Source organism: Ambystoma mexicanum, chromosome 8 (assembly GCF_040938575.1).
Source record: "Ambystoma mexicanum isolate Mex_15411 chromosome 8, UKY_AmexF1_1, whole genome shotgun sequence".
NCBI lineage: Eukaryota > Metazoa > Chordata > Amphibia > Caudata > Ambystomatidae > Ambystoma > Ambystoma mexicanum.
Genome location: NC_090929.1, coordinates 1259526005 through 1259548267, shown reverse-complemented (window position 1 = coordinate 1259548267; position 22263 = coordinate 1259526005). Strand labels below are relative to the sequence as shown.

At 47.7% G+C, this 22263-nt stretch overlaps 1 protein-coding gene across 2 annotated transcripts in view; it reads left to right on the top strand.

The window, feature by feature from the left end:
• Positions 1-8323, top strand: part of BTAF1 (B-TFIID TATA-box binding protein associated factor 1) — a 2675064-nt gene extending 2666741 nt beyond the window's left edge. For both annotated transcript variants that reach the window (XM_069611378.1, XM_069611379.1), the window contains one exon: positions 7878-8323. In XM_069611378.1, the coding sequence (XP_069467479.1) occupies positions 7878-8018 (141 nt within the window). In that variant the 3' untranslated portion in view covers positions 8019-8323. The remainder of the gene's footprint in view (positions 1-7877) is intronic.
• Positions 8324-22263: the final 13940 nt, after the last annotated feature.

The window sequence follows — 22263 nt, the reverse complement described above, 5'->3', positions numbered from 1 at the left end:
TATTTGTATTTTATTTGTGCTTTTATAAAGCGCCTTAAACCAAAGCCCAGATGCTTACTGCACGCCTCAGTGCTGGGAGTCCACTTTTTGCTCGCCAAGGACTTTTTCATATATTGAGTGTTTTTTGAAAATGTTTGACCGATTTTTGTCATCGTTCGTCTGGAGGTAGATGTGAGAAAACCTGAAGGTGTCTCAACCGCTAGTCCCTGGGGGAATCTGTCATCCAGGTGGCCAGGACACGGCCATCGCTTTTGGATCCAGTTCATGGGGGTGGACCAGTGCAGGAGGATCACCTGGATGAGGGGTCTTCAGGGAGCGGAAGTGGGACAGCGGATGGGGAGACGCGGTATCCCCTTCCCTGCAACACCTTTACCCCATCCTACCAAGTAGCATACCTAGTGATTCAGAGCTCACCCCCCAACCCCCCGCGCCGTTTTCGATGCCAACACTTTCCCACGGACAACTCACTGTGAGCGAAAACAGACTATCACCCGAGCCGTATACCGGACATGTCCCAATACAACGGTCAGGCAGGGTCACGTCATTAGTGATCATTAAATACACCTGACTTCCATCACACTTCCCCAACACGGATAACAGGCGCAGCACGAAAGCACACTGAGCAAGGAAGCAGCAGTTCCAAGATGGCAGTTTACTACAAGGCGGAAGACAGCAAGACCGAAGAGGATTGCAAGGAGGGAAGTGCCATTAACCTTTTCACTGAAAGACTATCTTTAATGAACCCTTGAGAGTAGGAAACATAAGACCTGGAATCAAAGCTGAAGAATCCTGCATTGTGTGTCGGAAGTACCCGTGGCTCTCCTACGTCGATAGTCAAGGCGGGGAGAAGCGTTTGCCGCTGTGGTACTGTCCTTGGCTCCTACAACAAAGCAGCACCAGTGAAGTCAGCACAGCTAGTGAGTTGGGGAGATTGATACCAGACTGGTCTGTGTGGAAACCAAGGTTGCAACTGGCAACATTGTATAAAAAAGCTTATTAAAACAGCAGATAAGTGAATGAACTTTGAAGCTTACATACAATACCGTAGACAGTGGTCCGGCATCAAGTGGATGCTCCTTTGAAAGTCTGTGTTGGATATCCAACAGAAAGGGTTCTCCAAACTTTAAAAGAAAGAGAATTGTGAAATCAGTGTTCCTGCAACGGGTCAAGCCAAACCCTGTGCACATTCGTAAGTCCTAGATACTTAATGTAAAATTGACATTAGTCCGAGCCCGGCTGAGGGAGAGTAATTGTGTGGGATCCGGGGTGAACCATGAGTCACCCGAAAAGGATTAACCTACGAACATTGTGTAAAAGTGATCTGAGCCCGGATGAGGGGGGGGTCCAAGGTGGCAAACTTGTACTAAAGGGATCTGAGCCCGGGTGAGGGGGGTCCGGGGTGAATAGTGAATCACCTGAAGTGAATACTTGTGAAAATCTAAAGAGAAAAATAACTGGTTGTTTATTTGGGTTGCGTCAGGCCCTCTGAGTGAAGAGACTTTGAGAAGCAAGGAGACTTGTGCACCGAAGCCCCTGATTCTGACGATTGAACTGTATTCTCCTGCTAAAGAAGCCAGAGGCTGCTATGCCCCAGTGAACCACCTTGTCCCGTGCTGAAAACATGGAGAAGGGAGTCCAACGGCCTGAACATCCTGACATATCATTTTGAACACTTCTTTCTTTTTCATAACATTGTTCCCCACACTATTTGTATTTAGAGGCAATAGTTTTATTTTTTTAGTATATGCCTGTGTTATTATTATTTGATGGTCGTAGCTAGCTCCCATCTGTAGATTTAGGATTAGATAGGCATTTATCAAACCCTTTTTGAAGTTCAATAATCACCCTTGTGTCTATCTTACTGTTGATACCATGACTTCCTTACATAGACTTGCTGCAGCGGGGACCAGCTGTTGGTGAATATCATACTACATTGTGGATCTTCAGCGAGTTTCGAGAAGTTCTGGGCTTTGGACCTACTTCACGCCTTTTCACAATGACCGAAGACAAGAAATGTCTCTTCAAATTATATGCAAAGTGTGGATTGAGGAATGTGTATGTTGTAGATCGACACCACAAATGTCTATATTGCCTGCATCCGGACCATGATGAGGAGGGATGCGAGGTTTGTCTGGGACTTTAAAAAAGACTGCTACAGCCGTCTGGTGGCCTGGTTGAAGTCTGGTAAGGCCTCTGACTCTGTTTCAGGGCAGCGTCATGCTTCCCCCAGGACTGGCTGGTCCCAGGAACGTACTCCCTCAGAAAAGAGGTTGCGGTCCTTTGAGGACACCCTGCTTCCGATGGTTCATAAAAGGACAGACTACACAACGTTGAACCCGCTGGGTTTGCCGCATCTGCGGATCCCAGTGTGGGAAGGACGAGGTCACTGTCACAAATTACTTCTACGGCAAGCCTACTGGTGAGGGCTGCTCCCTCTTAGCGAAAGTCCTTGACTCTGTCTAAACTCTGCTTACCATAGGCAGATAAGACACCGAAGGAAAAATTGAAAGGTGGCCGTTCGTTGCCTCCATCGCCGACGCCATCCTCTGTGGTTCAGCCAGCCAAAATGACTTAGTCATCGACACCCACATCGATGAAGGCTACAACCACACACCCCGTTGATGATCTCATTGACGGCCATCACTTCTTCGCCAAAGAAGGCGCGTCAGTCCTGAACCTCCACCAGTTGTTCCTTTCACACCTTAACCGAGGGACGTGTCCCTGCACATAATGTCAACACTGCACACGCTGGTCTCGGAAATCCAGCAGGGACTGCCTCCCACTGTGGGTCCTACACCTTCCAAGAACCCTCCAAGACCGCTGCCTGGGAGCCTACCCACGGCGCAAGCGCAAGTCAAAGGACCTACCAGGCCCAAGGCGTCAACCCACACCTACTCCGACTGGGGATTTGGCAACGCACACAGACACGGGCTCGGATATGGCGGCTATGGCCACGGACACCGACACGGAAGATGACTTCCTGGCAGCAGAGAGCCATTGGCACGGATCAACCCCACAGGACCTCTCCACCGGATTAAGTCTGCTTGTTTCACACTCTGATGTCCAGGGCCTCTGAGTTGTTTCATCTGGTACCCGAGGAGACTAAAAAGTAAGGATTCCTTTACCAAAGATGTGAGTTCAGGTGGAAGACCATCATTTTGTATTTGTATTTGTTTATTTATAAAACGCCTTACGCCATCATGTATGTCCCCTTGCTGGACGATATCTGGGAGTAGGGCTTGGCCCTAATGAATACCCCGAGCACTGCTCTGCCCAAACGGGATAGACTCTAGAAGAAATACAGGGTCCCGGACTCAGGCACCCAAGCGCTTGAGGTCCCAGCCTTCACCCGACAGTGGTTTCAGCCGCAGCCAGAAAGCGATCAGCGAGTCCGTCGTCATCCATGGTGTCGCCTTATTGGGAGGGGAATAAGCTGGACACAATGGCAGAAAGGATTATCTACACTGCTGCCAGCACCACTAAAGCCGCTAACGCCCTGTCCATTTTGTCGCATTATGACCAGGAGCTATGGTATAAACTGAGCCCTATTCTGGACTTCTTACCTGACGATAAAGTGGAAGCTCTGACACTGTTCCAGGAAGGGGAAGTGGCCTCGCACCACGCCATTACAGTGGCAGTGGACATCGCAGACACAGGTTACCGGCAGATGGGTAACAGTGTGACCCTTCGGTGGCAGGGATGGCTCAAAGCCACATACTTCAGACCAGACCTTCAGTCCAAACTGTTACATATGTTGATGAGTCTCTGAAAGTGATCAAAACGGACATGGAGGTGGCACGTTCACTGGGTACCCTGCAGCAACGTTGGTCGTCCTTTTGTTCCTTGAAAGGAAAGTCCGGCAGGTCCTGCAGGGGATATAAGACTCCTTATCGACAACCTTCCTGCTACACGACGCAAGACGCATACAGAGGACGTTCACATGCATATGGTAGCGGAGGACTGCATCTGCGCAGCCCGCAGGGCAGGGCCCCATCACCGAAACAGGCCTGAACCGGCTGTGGACTCAGGCCCCCATTTGTGCACCCCAGTGCGAGGCCAGCTGGTGAGGTTTGTCAGCACGTGGAAGAACATCACCACCGACAGATGGGTGCTGGACGCTCTCTGACAGGGGCACACCTTGGAGTTCCAAAGCAGGTGTCCTCATATTCCACCAGTGGCTCGACAAGAACAGCACATGGCGCAGCTGCTGCAGGAGGTCCACGCCATGTTATAAAAGGGGGCAATAGAGACCGTCCCCCAACGCCACCTGGGCTCCAGCGTGTACTCCAGATTCTTTCTGGTCCGTAAGAAGACAGGAGGGTGGAGGCTGATCCTGGGCCTGAGACGTCTCAACAATTACTTAAAGTCCCAGAAATTCAGGATGGCACTTGCAGCACGTGCTTGGCCAGCTGGAACCAGGCAACTTCATGGAATCTCTGGATCTGGAGGACACCTACTTCCACATCCCCATCCATGGGAAACGCCGCAAATTCCTTAGGTTCATGGTGCACCAGTTAAAGGCATGCCCCTTCGGCCTGAAGTCAGCCCCAAGGGCTTTTACAAAGTACTTAGCACCGGTGGCAGTGCACCTTCATCTCGAGGGTATCCAAGCTCGTCCTATCCCGCTCCCACGTCTTGGCGAACGAACACACGACAAAGATGTCCATCTGCTAACGGATCGGGGATTTTCCATAAATTATCCAAAGTCCTGCTTGGAGCCATCGCGGAACGCTCGGTTTCTGTGCGTCCAACTCAACAGTTACGTGTCTGGCATCAGCCTCTTAGGAGACGGTGGGAGCCATCCTGGGGAAGATGCAGCACCTGTCATCGGGGCAGTTGCCTACGGTGCAAGCCTTCAAGTCGCTGCTGGGCTTGATGTCCTCCTGCATCAACTTTGTCCGCCTTTGCAGACTGCAGATGAGACCTAGTTTTTGGATGCGAGGTGGCTGCAGGTCTCAGGATCCTGGACGAACAAGATCACCCTCAACGAGGAGTTCTGAGGAGCGATACGGTGGTGGGATATGCACCCTCACCTCTCAGAAGAGGCTTCTTTCCAATTCCCGCTGTACCAGGAGACATTCACCACGGATGCTTCCCTGGAAGGTTGGGGAACCCACACTAGGCAGTTGCACGCCAGAAGCCTTTGGCTGCCAGAAGAAGACACTTCACATCAACGTACTGGAGCTTTGGGCGGTCTTCTGGGCCCTCCAATCCTTTCTGGCATCGCTGAAGAGCAAGGTGGAGAGGATCTTTACAGACAACACCATGTTCTACATCCGGAAACGGGGCGGGAGGCGCTGTGCGGCTCTCTCCAAGGATGCCTAGGAACTGTGGTGCTGGGCCCTTCATCAGGAAATGTTTCTCGTGCCTTTCCACCTAGAGGGCACCAAGAACACCATTGCAGACTTGCGCAGCAGGAAGCTACGTTCTTTCCACAAGTGGGTGCTTCTCCAGGACCAAGTTGATCTTCTTTTCCGGGAATGGGACAAACTCCGACTGTCAGAAGTTTGCCAGCAGGTTCTGCAGCCGACAAAGCATGGGGATGCTTTCTCATTCCTGTGGGAGGGACTCTTCCTTTACGCCCTTCCTTCGTTCCCACTCCTACTAGGAGTGATCAACACACTCCATGTCACTGCAGGATGATACTTGTCACTCCGGTGTGGCTGCAGCAGATATGGTTCCCAGACCTGCTACGTCTGTCGAGGGCGACATCCATCGGGCTACGTCTATTTCCTGATCATCTCGCTCGAGAAGGAGGAACGATTCTATACCACGATCCAGCGTCGCTGAACCTCAGGGCCTGGCTCTTGCAGCCCTAGAATTTGGACCTTATTCTTTGCCAACAGAATGTAAGGACATCCTGCCAGAGCCTCTTCCACGTTAAAGTGCTAAAGCCATAAATGAACAGTTTCTCCATATGGGCCACGCGCAGAGGATCACTCCCCTGCGTGTGTCAGCCTGCAGCTTCTGCCATGCCTGCTTTCCTTGGCCAAGGCTGAACTGGCTAACGCCTCTATCAAGGTGCTCTTGGCCGCCATATTCTGTTACACCAGGACACCGGGTAGGCCGTCCCTGGGGTCTCGCAGACTAGTCAAGGAGTTCATAAAGGGCCTCTTCAGGACTTTCCCACCGGTGAAGGCTCCGGCTTGGGAACTCAATGTGGTGGTAACTAAACTCATTGGGGCACCCTTTGAACCAATGCATCTAGTTCCCCTGAAGGTTCTCTCGTGGAATATGGCTTTCCTTGTGGCAATCACCTTGACCAGGCGAGTCGGGGAGCTCCAGCCCTGTCCTGCAAACAGCCGTACTTATCCTTCCACGCTACAAGGGTGGTACTGCGTACACACGCAACCTTTATGCCGAAAGAACCCTCAATGTTCCACCTCAATGAGCCCTTGGTGTTGCCGGTATTCCTCCCGAATCCTTTGCCAGTGTAGAGGGCCTTGCATTCGCTGGATGTTGCTCGTGCCTTGAAGTTTTATGTGGCACGAACAAAGGTTTTTCGGAAGACTTCTCAGTTGTTCCTCAATTTTGGACCTGTGAATCACGGAAAGACCTTGTCGAAGGCTTCATCTCCAGGTAGTTCTCCGGCTGCATCATGCACTGTCATCGGCAGGCTAACGGGCCTCTTCCAGGCTGGCCAAGAGCCAACTCCACCAGAGCCATTACAGCAACGACAGCGTTTCTCTCTGGTGTGATATCTGCAGGGCTGCTACGTGGAAGTCCATGCACACCTTCACAAGGTTCTACTGCGTTGACAGGGATTCCAGGAAGGAGACCCGGGTCAGTCAAACTGTGCTACGCAATCTGTTCACTTGAGGTGAGTCTGTTGCAGGGGTGAGTGTTTAATTGCTTCTGTTGAGCCTTGCCACCTCTGTTTATGTACTGCTGTTTAATCGTTATTCATGAGCATGTGAATCCATGTCAGAGCCCATGCTGGAGAAAGGTTAACTTACTGGTTCTATGTACATTAATCCACAGAATTTTATTTTGCAGAGTTTTTTGCCGGAAAAACTCATTGAATTTCTTTATTTGGGGGGTTAACCCCAAACACCCCCTTCCCTTTTATTTATTCTCTATCCTCCCACCACACCTAACCCTTATATGCCCTTACGCCCCTGCCCCCCAACAAAATTGTTCAGCAAAAAAACTTTGCGAAAATAAATCAGGCGAGGAATGAACGTTGTAACGTGTTACTTACCTGTAACTCTTGTTCTCCAGCATGTGTCTGGCATGAATTTGCATGCAAACCCTCCCTCCTTCCCCTCTGTGGCTCTTCTTGGTTCATACTGCCACTTTACGTGCTTAACTAATCTGAAGATGGCCACCAAGGGTGGAGCTTAGGGAGAGGACTGTCATTGGATGGGGCACTATGACCCTGAGGACAGTGATTGGTTTAGAGGAGAAATACACTTTTAATGCTAAAGTTTTTTCTTTTACTGAGTATTCCCAGCCTGACGACCAGGAATATTCATGAGCATGTGAATCCATGACCAGACCCATGCTGGAGAACAAGCGTTACAGGTAAGTAATGTAACCCTTTCTACCTATCTATATTGATTGAATAATGTACTGTTATTCAGTACGTAGGTGTGCAGGGGATGCGAGGGCCCTTATCATTAGGATCCTTATCTCCTCATTTGTAATCAACCTTGTGCCGGGGTCATCTCTCCCTCCCACCACGAAATCTCTTGACTCTTTATTGTATAATCTTTTAAGAGAAACCATTCTATAATCGGGTGTGCGCCTATACCAGGCTGTTTTTTCTTGTAAACTGTATGTCATCCCATTTCAACTGTACCTGAAAAAAAGTACAAATTAAAAATAACATGCTACGTTAACAAAAATGTATTATGTTTTTCCTCTTCTGTCTGCAGGATGGAGCAGATGAAAAAGCAGATACTACTTCTGGAAAAACATCAATGAAATCTATTCTTGATAATCTTGGAGATCTATGGAGTCAAGACCAATATGACTCTGAATACAGCCTTGACAGTTTCATGCTCTCTCTAAAATAACTACCATGTTTACAGTTGCTGCTACTGTAGTTTACATACTGGTCTGCTGATATTCAGCAAAATGTAAACAAATATAGTGAACATTAGCTCAATATGTACATAGATGTTTGTGAAAGATAAACCATCAATGCATCATTAATATCCATTTTATAGGGAGGCGGGCGTTATTGTCTTATATATTTGCACTGTACTAAAACTTTACATGTAAACTTTATTTTGTGAAGTGATTTGGATATAAAATGCTCAAAGGATGCAAATGCCTGTTTAACAGTGAAATAAAACAAGGCAGGTTTTACACGTTCTAATTTGAGATTTTCCTTGACTGCTTTTCATATGGTTTGAGGGTGGAGATGGATGATGCGGATTTACTTTTAGAAGAGCCTAAGGGAAGTGTGTGGCGTCTATTTCTTCAATAATTAGTATTATGTGTGTATATCAGTCTGCCAGACTTTGGCTTCTTTACAAAGCGAGCCATATTTTGACGTTAAATGCTGGGCTATAACTGATGTGCAATCATACAAATGTCATTTTGGATATTTTAAAAAAAGGTCATGTTCCAGTCCAGCATATTTGCAAAGTACTTATCCAGCATACCATTTTAAGTGTTTTTCTCCTAGCAAAGCAACGTCAAGTAGGCAAATATGTTAACTGTTCTGTTTGTGTATGTTTAATAACGTGATGGCAAGACTTAATTGGCCATACCACACATTGTTTTTAGTTTTCAAATAGCTTTCTAATCCGGCATATCTAACCTCAGAACATTAGACACAAGCAGAGAATAGCTGCAAAACCAACTTCTCATATTTGTAAAAACTTTATTTAGGTAACCGGCATACAGGTTGCACTTGACGTTCAATCTTTTTCATTAATGCAATTATTAACTTTCTTGCAATTGTACAATACATTTATGAATACAGGTATTAAGTTACATTTTATCACATTGTACTGCTGTTTGTTTTTTTTTCACATATACCCGGAATGGTCCCCAGATAGCCTCTGGTCTACTCATTGCTGCTACTGTTCCAATATATCCCTCCTCCCTTTGATGTACACAAGTCAATTTTCTGAGCCATTCACGTATTGTTGGGGCTGATTTAGATTTCCACTGCAATAATATACACCTGTTTGCTATAACACATCCCATATTAAACAGTCTACGAGTTTTGATATTAACCTTTCCGATATCTCCCAACAGGTAATTATTATTTCCGTACCAGGATACTATCACTTTGGGGTGACTCCAAAACATATGAATTGTCTGCTCCCTCTTCCCCGCATTTCATACATTTGTCTGATGCATCCCGGGAAAATCGTGCCACCTTCGCTGGGGTATAATGCAGTCTATTTAATACTTTAAATTGTATGAGCCGTAGGCAGGCATTGAGTGAGAAGTCCTTGGTTAGGCAGCAGAATCTATGCCATTTGGTCTCATCTATGCTTGTGGCAATGGGTCTCTCCCATTTTCCCTTCACTGTGTGGCCTTGTACTATGCTGTCCTGTATGACCCCATATAGCCTTGAAATCAGCCCCCTCCGCTCATCTCCCAGAATTATAGCCTCTATGCATTCCCACACAAGGCTCCGTTCCTGCAGAAACAATGGCTACCTCTTTCGCACCGCTGCCTGCATTCCAAAATATTGCAACGTCTTGACTGGGTTATCTCCCAATTTTATCTTGTGTTTCTCCTTGATTATGAATCTGCCCTCTGGGTATAGATATCCGAACTTCATTACCTTCCCTGGGTCCTACGAGACTTGAACAACTGTATCGAATGTTGGGGGAGGTCTGGACAGTTCCATAAGGATATTTTGTTACTGTATGGGGCGGGTATATCCAGGCGTTTAAACATTCGGTGCCATGCGTTTACTGCCGTGCGCACTGGGTCAAAAGTACATGTGTCTGTGTAGTGGTAGTCTAAGATGACAGTTTTAAGGTCTGTCAGGGCCTCTCCATAGTACTCCAGGGCTCGGTGTTGCGGACTGGTGTCCAGCTGGTACCAAAATCCTGCATAATGAGTCTGCGACCCCCCCCCGAAATCCCCCTCGGTCATATGGTCAGTGAATGTCTCCCTGCTCATGCAGGCCGTCCCACCCTCCCAGACAAATTGTGTTGCCAAAGAGCGGAGCTTCGCAAAGAATTTACCTCCGGGCCATATTGAAGTAATATAATTGCTTGGGCACCACTACCATCTTAAGTAGTAACACCCTACCGCATAGGGACATCGAGAACTTGGACCATACATCTTATTTCACTGCCAATGCATTGAAATACGCTTCGTGATTCTTTTCATATAGCAATTTCAGTGTTCGTGATATCGTAACTCCCACATATTTTAGGTTGGGCCCATCGGAATCTGCATAGATCTTCTGGCTCAGTAGTGCCTTCAGTTAATGGGAACAGCTCTGACTTTGTGATGTTGAACTTATGTCCTGAGTGATTTGTGAACTTGGCTACCTCCTACATGACTAGTTTAGTATTTGACCTAGGGTTCCGCAAATATAATAAGGCGGTGTCCGCATATAGGGAAATAATCTGTGGGGGCCCTGCTACATGTATCCCTCTGTGCCGGTCTCATTTGTCGCGCAAGCGGTTCTGTTGTTGGCACAAACAGGAGTGGTGAGAAAGGGCATCCCTGTCGAGATCCCCTGGCCAGTGGAATTGGCCCTGATGGTACAGGCTTTAGTCGTCGGATTAGTATGAAGTAGTTTCACTTACCCACTGAAAAGACTCTCCAGCCCCAATCACTTAAGCACACCAAATAAAAAATTCCATGACACAGTCAAAAGCTTTTTCAAAAGCTAGTGAGGCTGCCACTGCAGAAGCGTGGGGTTCGATCTGTGCAATAATGCCAAATAAGCGCTGCAGATTAAGGGCTGTGGACCTACCAGGAATTAACCCAGATTGGTCGGGATGCACCAGAAGAGACATATGGGAGAAGCCTGCTTGCCAAAACTTTAGCCAGTATCTTTGCATTGGAGTTAATCAGCGACAATGCGCGATATGAGGCTACATCCCTCGGTGGTCTACACGGTTTCAACAACAAAGTTATAATCGCCTCAGTCATTGTTGCTGGGAGGTTGCCATTTGTGCAAGATTGTTCCCATATCTTAAGTTGTTGTGGGGGGAAAAGATATCCTTTGTCATGATCTCTGCTTCCAAAAGATCAGGACTTGCCCGACTCCCTTGGAAGCAGACCCATAACCCCGGTTCCGAGTGCCAGCCAGTCCCAATTGGGACCTTTTGGACCCTGTCCTGGCGCCAGTGGCACCAGGCTCATAAAGATGCCCAGTCCCAGCGCTGGAAGCGCCGGGCTCATAATGCTTGGGTGGATTTACCTGCAGCAGACCATGCTGCTTACTTACCTGCCAGTTGAACCCCTGATCCTCTTCTGTTTGGGACTACTTTTCCTGTTGGGTGGGGCAGGAGCCACTCCCTAGGTTCAGAACACTGGAACTCTTCTGGAAAGCAGGAACTCTTTTCTTACCTAGGCGTGGCTGTGGAAGGAGACACCTAAGCACTACAGGAGGTCATTTAAACCACACCCGATGGATGAATCTTGCTTTGCGTTATTCTGCATTCTCTGCAGCAGAACGCTCATCGTGTCTTCTGCTTCTGATCCTGGGCCTAAGGGAACAAAGGCTTACCATCCTGGAATCCAGTCTTCAGCAGCACCTGTAAAGACAAAGAAAGAACAGGTTAGCACTAGGGTCTTCAGTGGCAGCGCATCTCTTACCTGGTCCATCGGCTGTCACCAACGCCTCGCGCTGCATTCCGGCATCTGAAAGACAAAGGCTTACCTACTCTTCGCATGCTCCGGAGGTCTTCGCACTGCATTCCGGCATCTGAAAGACAAAAGCTTACCAGCTCTTCGCACGCTCCGGAGGTCTTCGGCGCTGCATCCCGCATCTGAAAGACAAAAGAAGGTGCGTTTAAAGACATTGGGCAACTTTATTACTCACGTGCCATTACTCCTTCCCACGCCGAATCCAGTGGGTATTCCAGCACCCTTCAGCTTCTCTAAAGCTCCGAACTTGTACCTGCAAGATAAAAGGGACAGTTAGTGCGCATCGTGAAGCAGGCTACAAGCGCTTACTTACGTGCTTCCAGGCGCTTCTATTCCTCACGCGGGTTCGATCCTCAACTCTCATCAGCCCGCCATCCGCCATCGCCGGAACCCTGCAAAACAAGAGATATCATTATAAAAGACTTTTAAGACATTTGAAGTGCCCAGAACTTACCGTTCGTGCAGTTAACGACGGACAGCAGTCCTCTGAGATCAAGAGGCCTGCACCCTTATCCAGTGAAGAAACTGGTTACGGCACCCTGCCCTGAGGCAGATGGAGAGCTCGGCGTTCACTTACCTAAGGTGAGGGTGTTAACCTTTGGGGTTCTACAGGAGAAGAGAAAGGGAAGAGGAGAGAGGCACCCAATAACCCCAGTTCATTAATCCCATATTTTCTATCTGCAGACATCTTACTCTTCGAGTCAGACATACAGTGCACAGAGGTCCAGCCCAAAGAGCCAACCGTGTGTTACACATCACCTTTGAAGATACGGCATTCACCCAGTCAAGACCGGCACCTCTGCGGGAATCAGGTGAGCGTTACATCCTTCTATGTCTTATATAATTCCATTGCTAACCCATCTGGGCCCAGTGTTTTGCCCGGTGTTTTGCCCAAGGCCAATGAAGAGATGGCCTCTTCCATTTCCTTCATTGTATATATATAAATGCTCAATTATTATTACTGTCACCAGTCTATCGAGCGCCTCGCAGGCTTCTATGCCAATATTTGTGAGTGTTATTCTATCTAAATACTGGTCTACCTCTTCGTTGGTACAGTTGTCTATCCTAGCAGACAGTTCCTTGTAGTACTTATCAAACACTGCATTCATCTCTTCTGTCTTTAAGGACCGTCCATCCTTCCCCTCAATGCCTGTAATAATCTGTGTGCCCCTCTCACCTCGCACCACACCAGATAGGTATCGTCCAGGCCGTTCTTACCATATCTACGGGCTTGGACCGGTTTCATCATAAGATGTGCCTCTTGATCTGCCAGTTTGCAGAACTTTAGGTTTCCCTTGATAGTTCCCAGGAGGGCCCTGTCACCAGTTGTTCCATATTCATTTTCGAGGCTACGCAATTCCTGCTCTAATCCTCCCAACTCCCTCCTGGTATTCGTTAGGATTCCTGATGTGACCGAGATTGCTCTGCCTCGCAGCCATATTTTGAATGTTTCTCATACTGTTGTGTATTGTGGGACCGTGTCCTTGTTGGTTTTAAAAAAACATCTCAATCTCTTCATGCAGGGATGACACCAGGGTAGCGTCAAATAGAGCAGCTGGCGACTTCCTCCATAATGGTCGGGTTTTGGCATTGTGTTCAGCAAGATGTGTATCGCCACCAGGGAATGGTCTGGCAGAGTATGTAGCAAGATCTTGCTGCCGCGCAATCTGTGCATCCATATTGCAGACATCAACCAAAAGTCAATGCAAAACATTGCGTCGTGGCCGGTCGAGTAATGTGTGTTCAGTTTCTCTTGGGTGCTCCTCCCTCCATACATCCACTAATCCATATAAGGTCATTATTTGTCTAATCTGAGCAGTCGCTGTGGTCCCACGTTGTCTTGTGCTGGATCTATCTTTAGATACATTGAGGATTGTGTTCAAATCTCCTCCCCATATCATAGCTATCAGGTGTTTTGCCCAATATTTTCAAGATATGGGTATAAAAGGTGGGTTGTCAATGTTTGGGCTATATGTATTTACCAACATGATCTTTTCCCCTGCTATTTCGCCTCAAATGACAACATATCTCACTTCGGGATCTACTTGGATGTCATCAGCACTGAAAGCTAGTGATTTATGTTTCAATGCGAGTGCTCATTTCGCCTGTGATTGATAGGATGTATAGTACCTCTGTAGCCCCCACTTGGGTGAAAACCAGTCGGTCGTGGAGCCCAAAGGGTGTCTCCTGTAACATTACAATTTTAGGGGAGTGTCTTTCAATGTACGCTAAGATCCTTCTGGCTTTAATGGGTTTGAGACCCTGCACATTCCACGAGATCAGCACTGTTGGATCACCCATTTGTCTCTTGTTGTACCAGCATATTAAATTGACCACATTGCGGCCCCATTCCCATCCGTCAACCCATCTGCCAACTTTTATATAACACTTCTGCTTCCCTTTACCCCAACAGGCCTTTTCCAACTGCCCGATCGGGGTTCCGCCCCCTCCCGAATCCCCAACCTTATAAACTCCCCACACCCTCCCTCTGCCGTCACCATCTACCCCAACATGATGAAGTGTAATTTGCATAATCATGGAACTTCCCTGGGGCACGTTGCTAGCAGCTACCACCACTTGGTCTGCCAGTCGAGCGCCTCTGTCCAGGCTTTAAATAAACCATCTTTTCATGCATGCACATTTGTTACAAACAAAAACCATTATGATAAGGATACGTTCGCGCCTCCCACTCAGCCCCCCAAGTCCTCCAATTCCTCTTCTGCTCTTGTGGCCCGGTTCTGGTCTCCGCCGTGGTCCGGTGGTGGAGGGGGAATAGATGCCTCCATGTAGGTCATAGCGTCTGCAGGATTCTCAAAAAATATGCTTTTTCTCTGTGCTGAATTTCGCCGGAAACATTAAAGCATATGGAACCTGCTGTGCTCTCAACAATCGTTTCACCAGGTCATATGTTCTTCTCTGGGCTTGTATCCTGGCTGCAAAGTCTGGGTAAATGTGGCAGAGGGAAGGGGGCTGGGTCTTGGAGTATCAGCTCTCTGGCCGGCTCTGTTTATGAGTACAGTTATGTTAATGGAGTCAGGGTCCTATTGAAGGTAGATCGAAAATTAGCCGCTTTCAGAAAGGTTTTAATAATTCCATGTGGTATGGTTAATACAGCCGACACGTGTTTCAACCCCCACTGGGTCGTCCTCAAGGCCGATCCAAATGTAGTTGTAATCCCATTTTCCAATACAACTTCTATGGTTAGATATCTAACCATAGAAGTTGTCTTGGAAAATTAAATTAATATCTGTCGGCTGTATTAAACATACCGCATGGAATTATTAAAACCTTTATGAAAGCTGCTAATTTTCTATCTACCTTCAATGGGACCCTGACTCCATTAACATAACTCTACTCATAAACAGAGCCGGGCAGAGCTCTGATACTCCAAGACCCAGCCTCCTTCCCGTTCCCATCTCACTTCACATAGGCCTCTACGAGTGGCCTTTGGGTCTATTGGAATTCACAGCCTCCCACTCACATTACTTTATAGTGAACTGGATGTCCCAGCCCCTTTGAGTAGCAATTACCCTTGAGATGGATGGGGATGCAGATTTTATTCATACATCAATAATCAAAACGACTCAGTAGTTTGACAAACGGAAATCTGTTTTAATATCAACTATCTAAAACAGGGAGTACAACGAACATCAGCACTTGCTCGATCCTCTTACTCAACAAATCTTACATAAAACTGAGGTTATATTTGACAAAATCATCAATGACATGTTGACCTGTGTCCTTACCAACATCGTCCTACGTGGCAAAATACAAAATCTACTGAGGGACGTGAGGGGCTCCAAGTGAGTATCTAAGTAGAAGTTCCATATCGGTATAGAACAGTGAAGGAGAGTGTTAAGGTACTTAACATCAGGTGGGGCAACTAAGCCCTCCCCTTAAAATGGCCACTATGAATGTCACTAAATACACAACATTCCATTGGCTACACACCGTATAGGACCCTTGATTACTCGGCCCTCTACAATTGGTTGGCTTCTAACCCCCATCAGTACTTTTCTACCTATGTCTAGAAGCAGGCAGGCTAAACATCCAGGTGTGGATGAGCTCATCTTAACACCAGCTTCCCACCAATTAGCAAATCAATCAATCCATCATCACCTCAATGGTCCAGTGTCAATTAGGGCTTTGAAGCCTGCCCTTTAATTTGTACTGTGCTCTGGGAAATTTTAAGGAGTATGGGCATACGCTGCCCTCATGCATAGGTGTGACCACCTCGTTCTTCCAACTTAATCCTACCACGTGACTGGAGACCATGGAATCAAGCCTTTTAGTGTATTAAAATACTATTTTCTAATAGTCCTCTGACGTGTCTTGTTTTACTCAAGCCTTCTAGTGAGGAGTTTCTGTTCCTTCACACCAATTGTATCCAATGTTCATTCTAGTTTGAGAAGACCATGGCTTCTTGGCTCATCCAACTCCTTCTGCTGAGATTCATTCTGTAATTTAATTTACTTTGTTAACTGTGACACACTGAAATGAGGCCTTCTTGCTAATGTCCAGCACTGCTTATAATGCGTAGTGGAATCATCCATCCTTTACTCGTCCATATGCACATATATATATATATTGTCGCTTGCCGCAATCTATTCACTATAAAGCTAGCCTCAAGATTACTTTGTCTGCTTGCGTTTCTTTTGCATCTGTACACGTGTAAAATGACTTGACTTGATAACTTCATCTGTTTCTGTGGCATAAGCTTCTTCATCTTGATCCCAAGATGTCACTTATCCTTGATACTTTCTTGATGCCTTATAGAATATCTGCATTCTCTGGTCTCTGCATCTCTTCTACAGACGTCAGCTCGCTTCTGTGTGACGTCACCATTATTCTTTGCCCTTCATTTGCTCTGCTTCTTCAGGAATCTCATTCAAATGGCCATCATATTTTCTTGTATGCAGGTATGGTTTTCTCAATGGGTATCCTGCCTCCCAGATCTTCTTAGATATTGGTACTTTCACTGGTACTGCGCAGAGTCCATACTGTGCTCTGTCTGTTCAACTGCTCTGTCTATGTCTCATACTCTGGTTTCCAAGAGACGGGTGATATGGGCGGGGCAGTTGGAGTAGGGGTACTTGGCTCCTCCTCTACACTCCCCCCTCTGGGCGATTCATCAACCACTTTCGCATCATCCTCTACATCCAGGCATCCTCGTCTAAAAAAAAATAACTTTTTAGGGCCCCATAATCTTTGACTCGTTTCAGGCATCCTGCTGATTTCAGATTCTCATCCTTACTCCATGTCATGAGCATGCATTGTCCACTCGGACTGCAATAGATCCATCTTCCCACATACTTCTTATGGTTCTTTGGATAGAGGAACTCCGTTCCCTCAGGTACATGAATACTAGCCTTCACAAAGTCTCTGATTTCTTAATCTGTCAGGTGTCTGGCTTTCCATCCTTGCTCAACATCGATCATGATCTTCATCGCTATGGCTTTTCTTTGCTGTCTTCTTGCACTTTGAGAGTATTATCTTGATCACACAGAATCCAAGCAATACCAACACTATCAGGGCTCCAAGAAACTTGAACAGGTCTGCCATCCTCTGGGGAACCCAAGAGAAGAGTGATCCAAACCAGTTATCAGTAGCAATGTCTTCCACTTCTTCTATCATCTGGCCATGGAGTTTCGTGAGCATGTCTATGGCCTCTGTCAAGGTTCCATTCTCGCCATCATGAGAAGGTTTAAATGTACAACATGATTCTCCAATTTTTGCACAAACGCCTCCATCCATAGCTGTGACCCTGTCCAAGACGTATCTATTCTGGAGAGTCATCAGTCTTATGGCTCTCATCTCTTCTCTGATTGCATTGAATCCCTTTATTGTAGTGTTAATTGCAGCAATTCCCACCTGGTTATCTGTAACCTCTTGGTGTTTGTTCCAACTTGGATTCACGGTATGAAGATCAACGTGAACACTGAAGAAGTCTCGCTACACAGTCTGCTCATACGGGATAGAGTCAAAAGCTTCTATTGATTTGGCTGAGAAATAGTTCTCTCTCTTCATCCTCTTTATCAGCTCCACATATCTCTTCTTCCTCAGGTGAGCATCTGCTTTTGGAAAGCTGTTGAGATTCAGATCACTCTTTGGAATCACTAATGCTGGAACATGGACATTCACCAATGAGCATATTCCTCCCCAGTCTTTAGTGAACTTCATGTATGCCTTGTATCCACAAGCCCAATAGTGATCCATAATTACTGCTGTCCCAATGTTCATTCCCGGTGCTTCAAATATTCGACCACAATTCTGGTTCTTTCCCATTTTTCTTCCTTTATTTCTGAAACACAGCTTTGCACACTCTAAAGGCACTATCTGCAAGGGTCCTCTGTCTTTGACCCATGTCGGTAGCCTTGCAAGTTTCGGCCATAAAGGTTTACACAACATTTGTGCATGTTCAATCGTTGGCTGGTAGTGACCCATTATTACCCAATCTCTGCAGACCACCACACCTTCTCTTCCCAGCCATCTGGTGATGAGACAGTTCCCCAAATCTGCATATGGCATCTGTTCTTCCATCTACGAATTTCTTCTGCAACTTTGCTGGAACTTTGTTATTCACTTCTCGTCTGATTCCAGTTCCTTTTACTCAAGGCTTCTCATATCTGATCACAAGATTCCTAGTCCGGGCTTGTCACGACCACACACCCTGGGTCATGTACACAGATACCCAGGAGGGCGGGTGCCATGGGACCATGCCGGCGAATGACTCATTTGTGTCCTTTTGGAACACAGACACAGGGGGCCCGGCTGGACTTTGTCCTGATGCCTTTGCTACCAAACTCATGTGGGGAGATGAACTTGGGTTTACTGTCTTTCCAGGCCTCTTATTTGCGAGGTCCTGGGTGTGGCCTTCTTGGCCCAGCTTCACGTGCCAGAGACAAGGTGTGGCTGGGCGTGTCAGACAGAACAAGCTAATGGGCGTGGCCAAGGAGCTCAGCTATATAAACCGCCCCATCTTCAGAATCAGTGCTTCGTGTTAACTTGCTTTCAAAAGCATGTGGCGCATACCGACGCATGGATCAGAAATGCTCACCCAGGAATGCGATGCTCCGCCCGGTCATCTCTCCATGGCATACTTCATCGCGAGTCCGGTCGCTGCAACAGAAGAAAATGCCAGGTTAGCGCATCGCAACAACAAGAAGTGCGCTGCATTTAAAAGCACACGCACAAAGCTACAATAAAACTCGCCTGTTAACTGCAACCGCAGATCCATTTCTTAATCGCCCCGGTTACAGCATCCGTGTCCGGCGGCTCCAGGGGCCGGCTTCCGTCACCTACATGGCAGAAAGAGCAAGAACAGGATTAGAGCAGGTATGGACAATAACTCACCGATCACACTTTTTGAGGAACGAACGGAAGATCACGGAAGACGCACAATACAAAGACAAGCAAGGAAAGGCTGAAAACCAACACGCAAAAGAAGACAGACAAAAATAACAACACTACTTACCAAAAGAACTGCGTAGTCGCAGCTGAACTGGACTACTGGCCGCAAAGGACCAGTGAAGGAACTCGGTCCTTGGCCATTAAGCGCCCCTGCCAGAAGTAGCAGGACGGATTGCCCACAGACTCTACTAAAAGGTGAGCCAACTGGGGACAGGCACCCTTCGGGAGTACAATCCTAGGGGGGCAGAACGGAGGGGGCGCAAGACTGTAGCTAGCATTGCTCAATGTTTCCCTTTGTACCCACGCAGATAAGTGACCCTGGGAAACTACTACCATGATCACTGGTGTCCGCATGGCAAGCACGTCCCTAAGGCACATTCACCCCTGGGAGGGCTACAACCATGCCCCAACTCCCCCGAAGAGACAAGGTAGGCGTAACAGAACGCAAAGCCGTCTACGAATCTCTTCCTGGGTGTTACGCTCACCTGGCTCCGACAGGGGCGTCGGTCGGACCCGGACTGCTGGGGCCTCCACCTACGTGATACGTAGTGCAGCGATGACTGACTGGATCTGCCCTCCTAATCTTGTCTGCTTTGCCAGTAGAAATATTCTCCTACAAGTGGAAAGATAGTTTAGCCACTTGTGGATTCAAGTGATGGCACCCCCACTGTCCTTCCCACTAATCACCTCTGAAGCGCCCTCAGCAATCTCACCTTATATTCTTGAAGGATGAGCCCTCCATCCTGCGAAGCATGCAGGGGCGCGTTGATGACCAGTTACTTCACTGGCCTGAAGATATTGGGAGAGTTGTAGACGAATCTCGATTCCAAAAGGTCCTGGCGAAGAGCCATAAGTATATAGTTCGTAAGAGTTCAAAATGTCTGGAATTCACTCCTGTCCAATTCCTCTTTTATCTTGCAGCTTTGACCCAATAAGAAGATTGACAGCTGAAAGTGCTCCGGTAAAAGTCTGTGTTACCCAAAACTGTCTGGTAAATAATGCCAAGGGTTAAACTTGCTGCTTTCTCCTTATCTTCCAGGTGCGGCATTAGAAGATGTGGCGTGCTGATGAATTATACCTCGGGCGGTAAAATCAGATTGTCTGTCTGTTCTCTCTGCTCACCTTGTTGTTTCTTGTCCCCCTTAGGTGCCGGGATTCAGCGAAGTGAAGATGGAGACAGCACCGGATCGAAGAGATGCTGCATGGAACGTTGAGTATGGCGCGGCGCTGCTGCTGGCGAGGCGATGCGTTTAAAACAAAGTCTTTCCTCTGGTTTGAAGATGCGATGAATCCGGAATCAGGTAATACTCTTGTTCTAACCTTTGCTTCTTTCCTTCTTTCTAGGTGCTCCAGGTTCGAGGCGGGCGTGGCAGAAGGCTGGATGCTGCTGCTGGAACGGTGAGCGTTACGCTGCTGGATGCAGAATAACGTGAAGTGTGTGCTGCTCTTCGGGCGTGGTTTAAATAGCCCCCAAAGTAGTCCCAGGTAGGTATTCCTCCCTGACCACACCCGAGTAACAAAATAGTCCCTAAGGTAAAGTAGTCCCTTTCAGGCCTCATATGGGCTTGGATCTTCTTGCAGCATGGTCTGCATCGGGTAAGTGTGCACCTATGTGCCTGGCGCCTACGGCGCCAGGACTGATGTCCCATATGAGCCTGGCGCAATAGGCGCTAGGACTGAACCCAGCCACTAGCCAGAGTTGCTGGGTTTTCTCAGGGCGACATGATGCCTGCTCCCGGGGCTGATGGACGTGGTATGGATGCCTGGGGGTATGCATCATGACACTGGGTGTAATGGAAACGTCGGAAACTGACCAATTAGCCCAATTGCTTGGGGAACTACGGGCTGAAGTGCATGCATCAAGACAGGAAACTAATGCCCTGATGAGGGAATTAATCGTGAACCTGGAGCGTACAGACGATCTAGCAAAGCAGATGCTCCAGACACAGGCTGGCCAGGTCCCACTACCCGGGACTGCACCTTCCAGTACAGCCTCACAATGCACGCCAGTACAAGTCGTCCTTCCTGGGGTGGTTCCTTTGGCTCCTCCAGAGCGTTTTTCAGGTGATCCCGGTAAATACACCGTCTTTATGAACCAACGTTGCATGCATTTTTTGTGTAGACCCGGAGCATTCCCCAACAAACAGTCAAGGGTAGCGTTTGTGCTTTCATACCTGGGGGAGGAGTGCAGCGGATTGGGCAATACCTTTTGGTGAACCGTGATGACCCCTTGCTTCGTGATTTTTGGGGGGTTTCCAACATGAACTGGAGAAGCTGCTCGCTCAACACACACGGTCAAGCTCTGGACAACAAACTGTTGTCACTTCGGCAGGGCATCCAGGACTTATTAACATGTATCACCAACTTCAATCGCCTCATAGCCGAAACCAACTGGCCAGAAGGTGAGAAAACTACGCTGTTTTATAGGGGTTTGCGAGGAGAATTAAAGGACGTATTAGCCAAGGTAGTAAATCCTCCCGAAGTATGTGCAGAATACATTGACTTAACAGTGCAACTAAATCACAGGTTGCAGGACCGCTAAACTGATAGAGCGAAGTCAGAGGGGCAATCGGTCTATGTGCGGCCTCGTGAGGCCTAAACCAAACAATGCGACCAGTCTGAACCCATGCAGATTGGGGGCTTGCTGAGTCCACTCACCAAGGCAGAAAGAGAGAAAAGGAGGCAATAACAGCTTTGTTTGTATTGTGGTAAGGCAGGCCACTTCCTCTGAGAATGCCCGGTGAAACCACCTAGAAGAACAGTCGGAGCAAGAAACAAGGTTGAAGAAAAACCTGATTCGGAAAACTCCAACGCGCGGCTAGCATAGGGGTCCACTTGTCAAGCAGTGAGAAGGAACCTTCACAGACCTCACACTTAGTCATTCCGGTGCTCTTGGTCAACCACAAGCAACCGTTGAAGCTACATGCCTTGGAGGCGTACATAGACAGTGGAGCTGTGGGTAATTACATCGACCAAGACCTGGTGAACCGGATAGGCCTTCCTCTTCAACAGAAGCAGACATCAGAAAACGTCACCGCAGTTGATGGATAC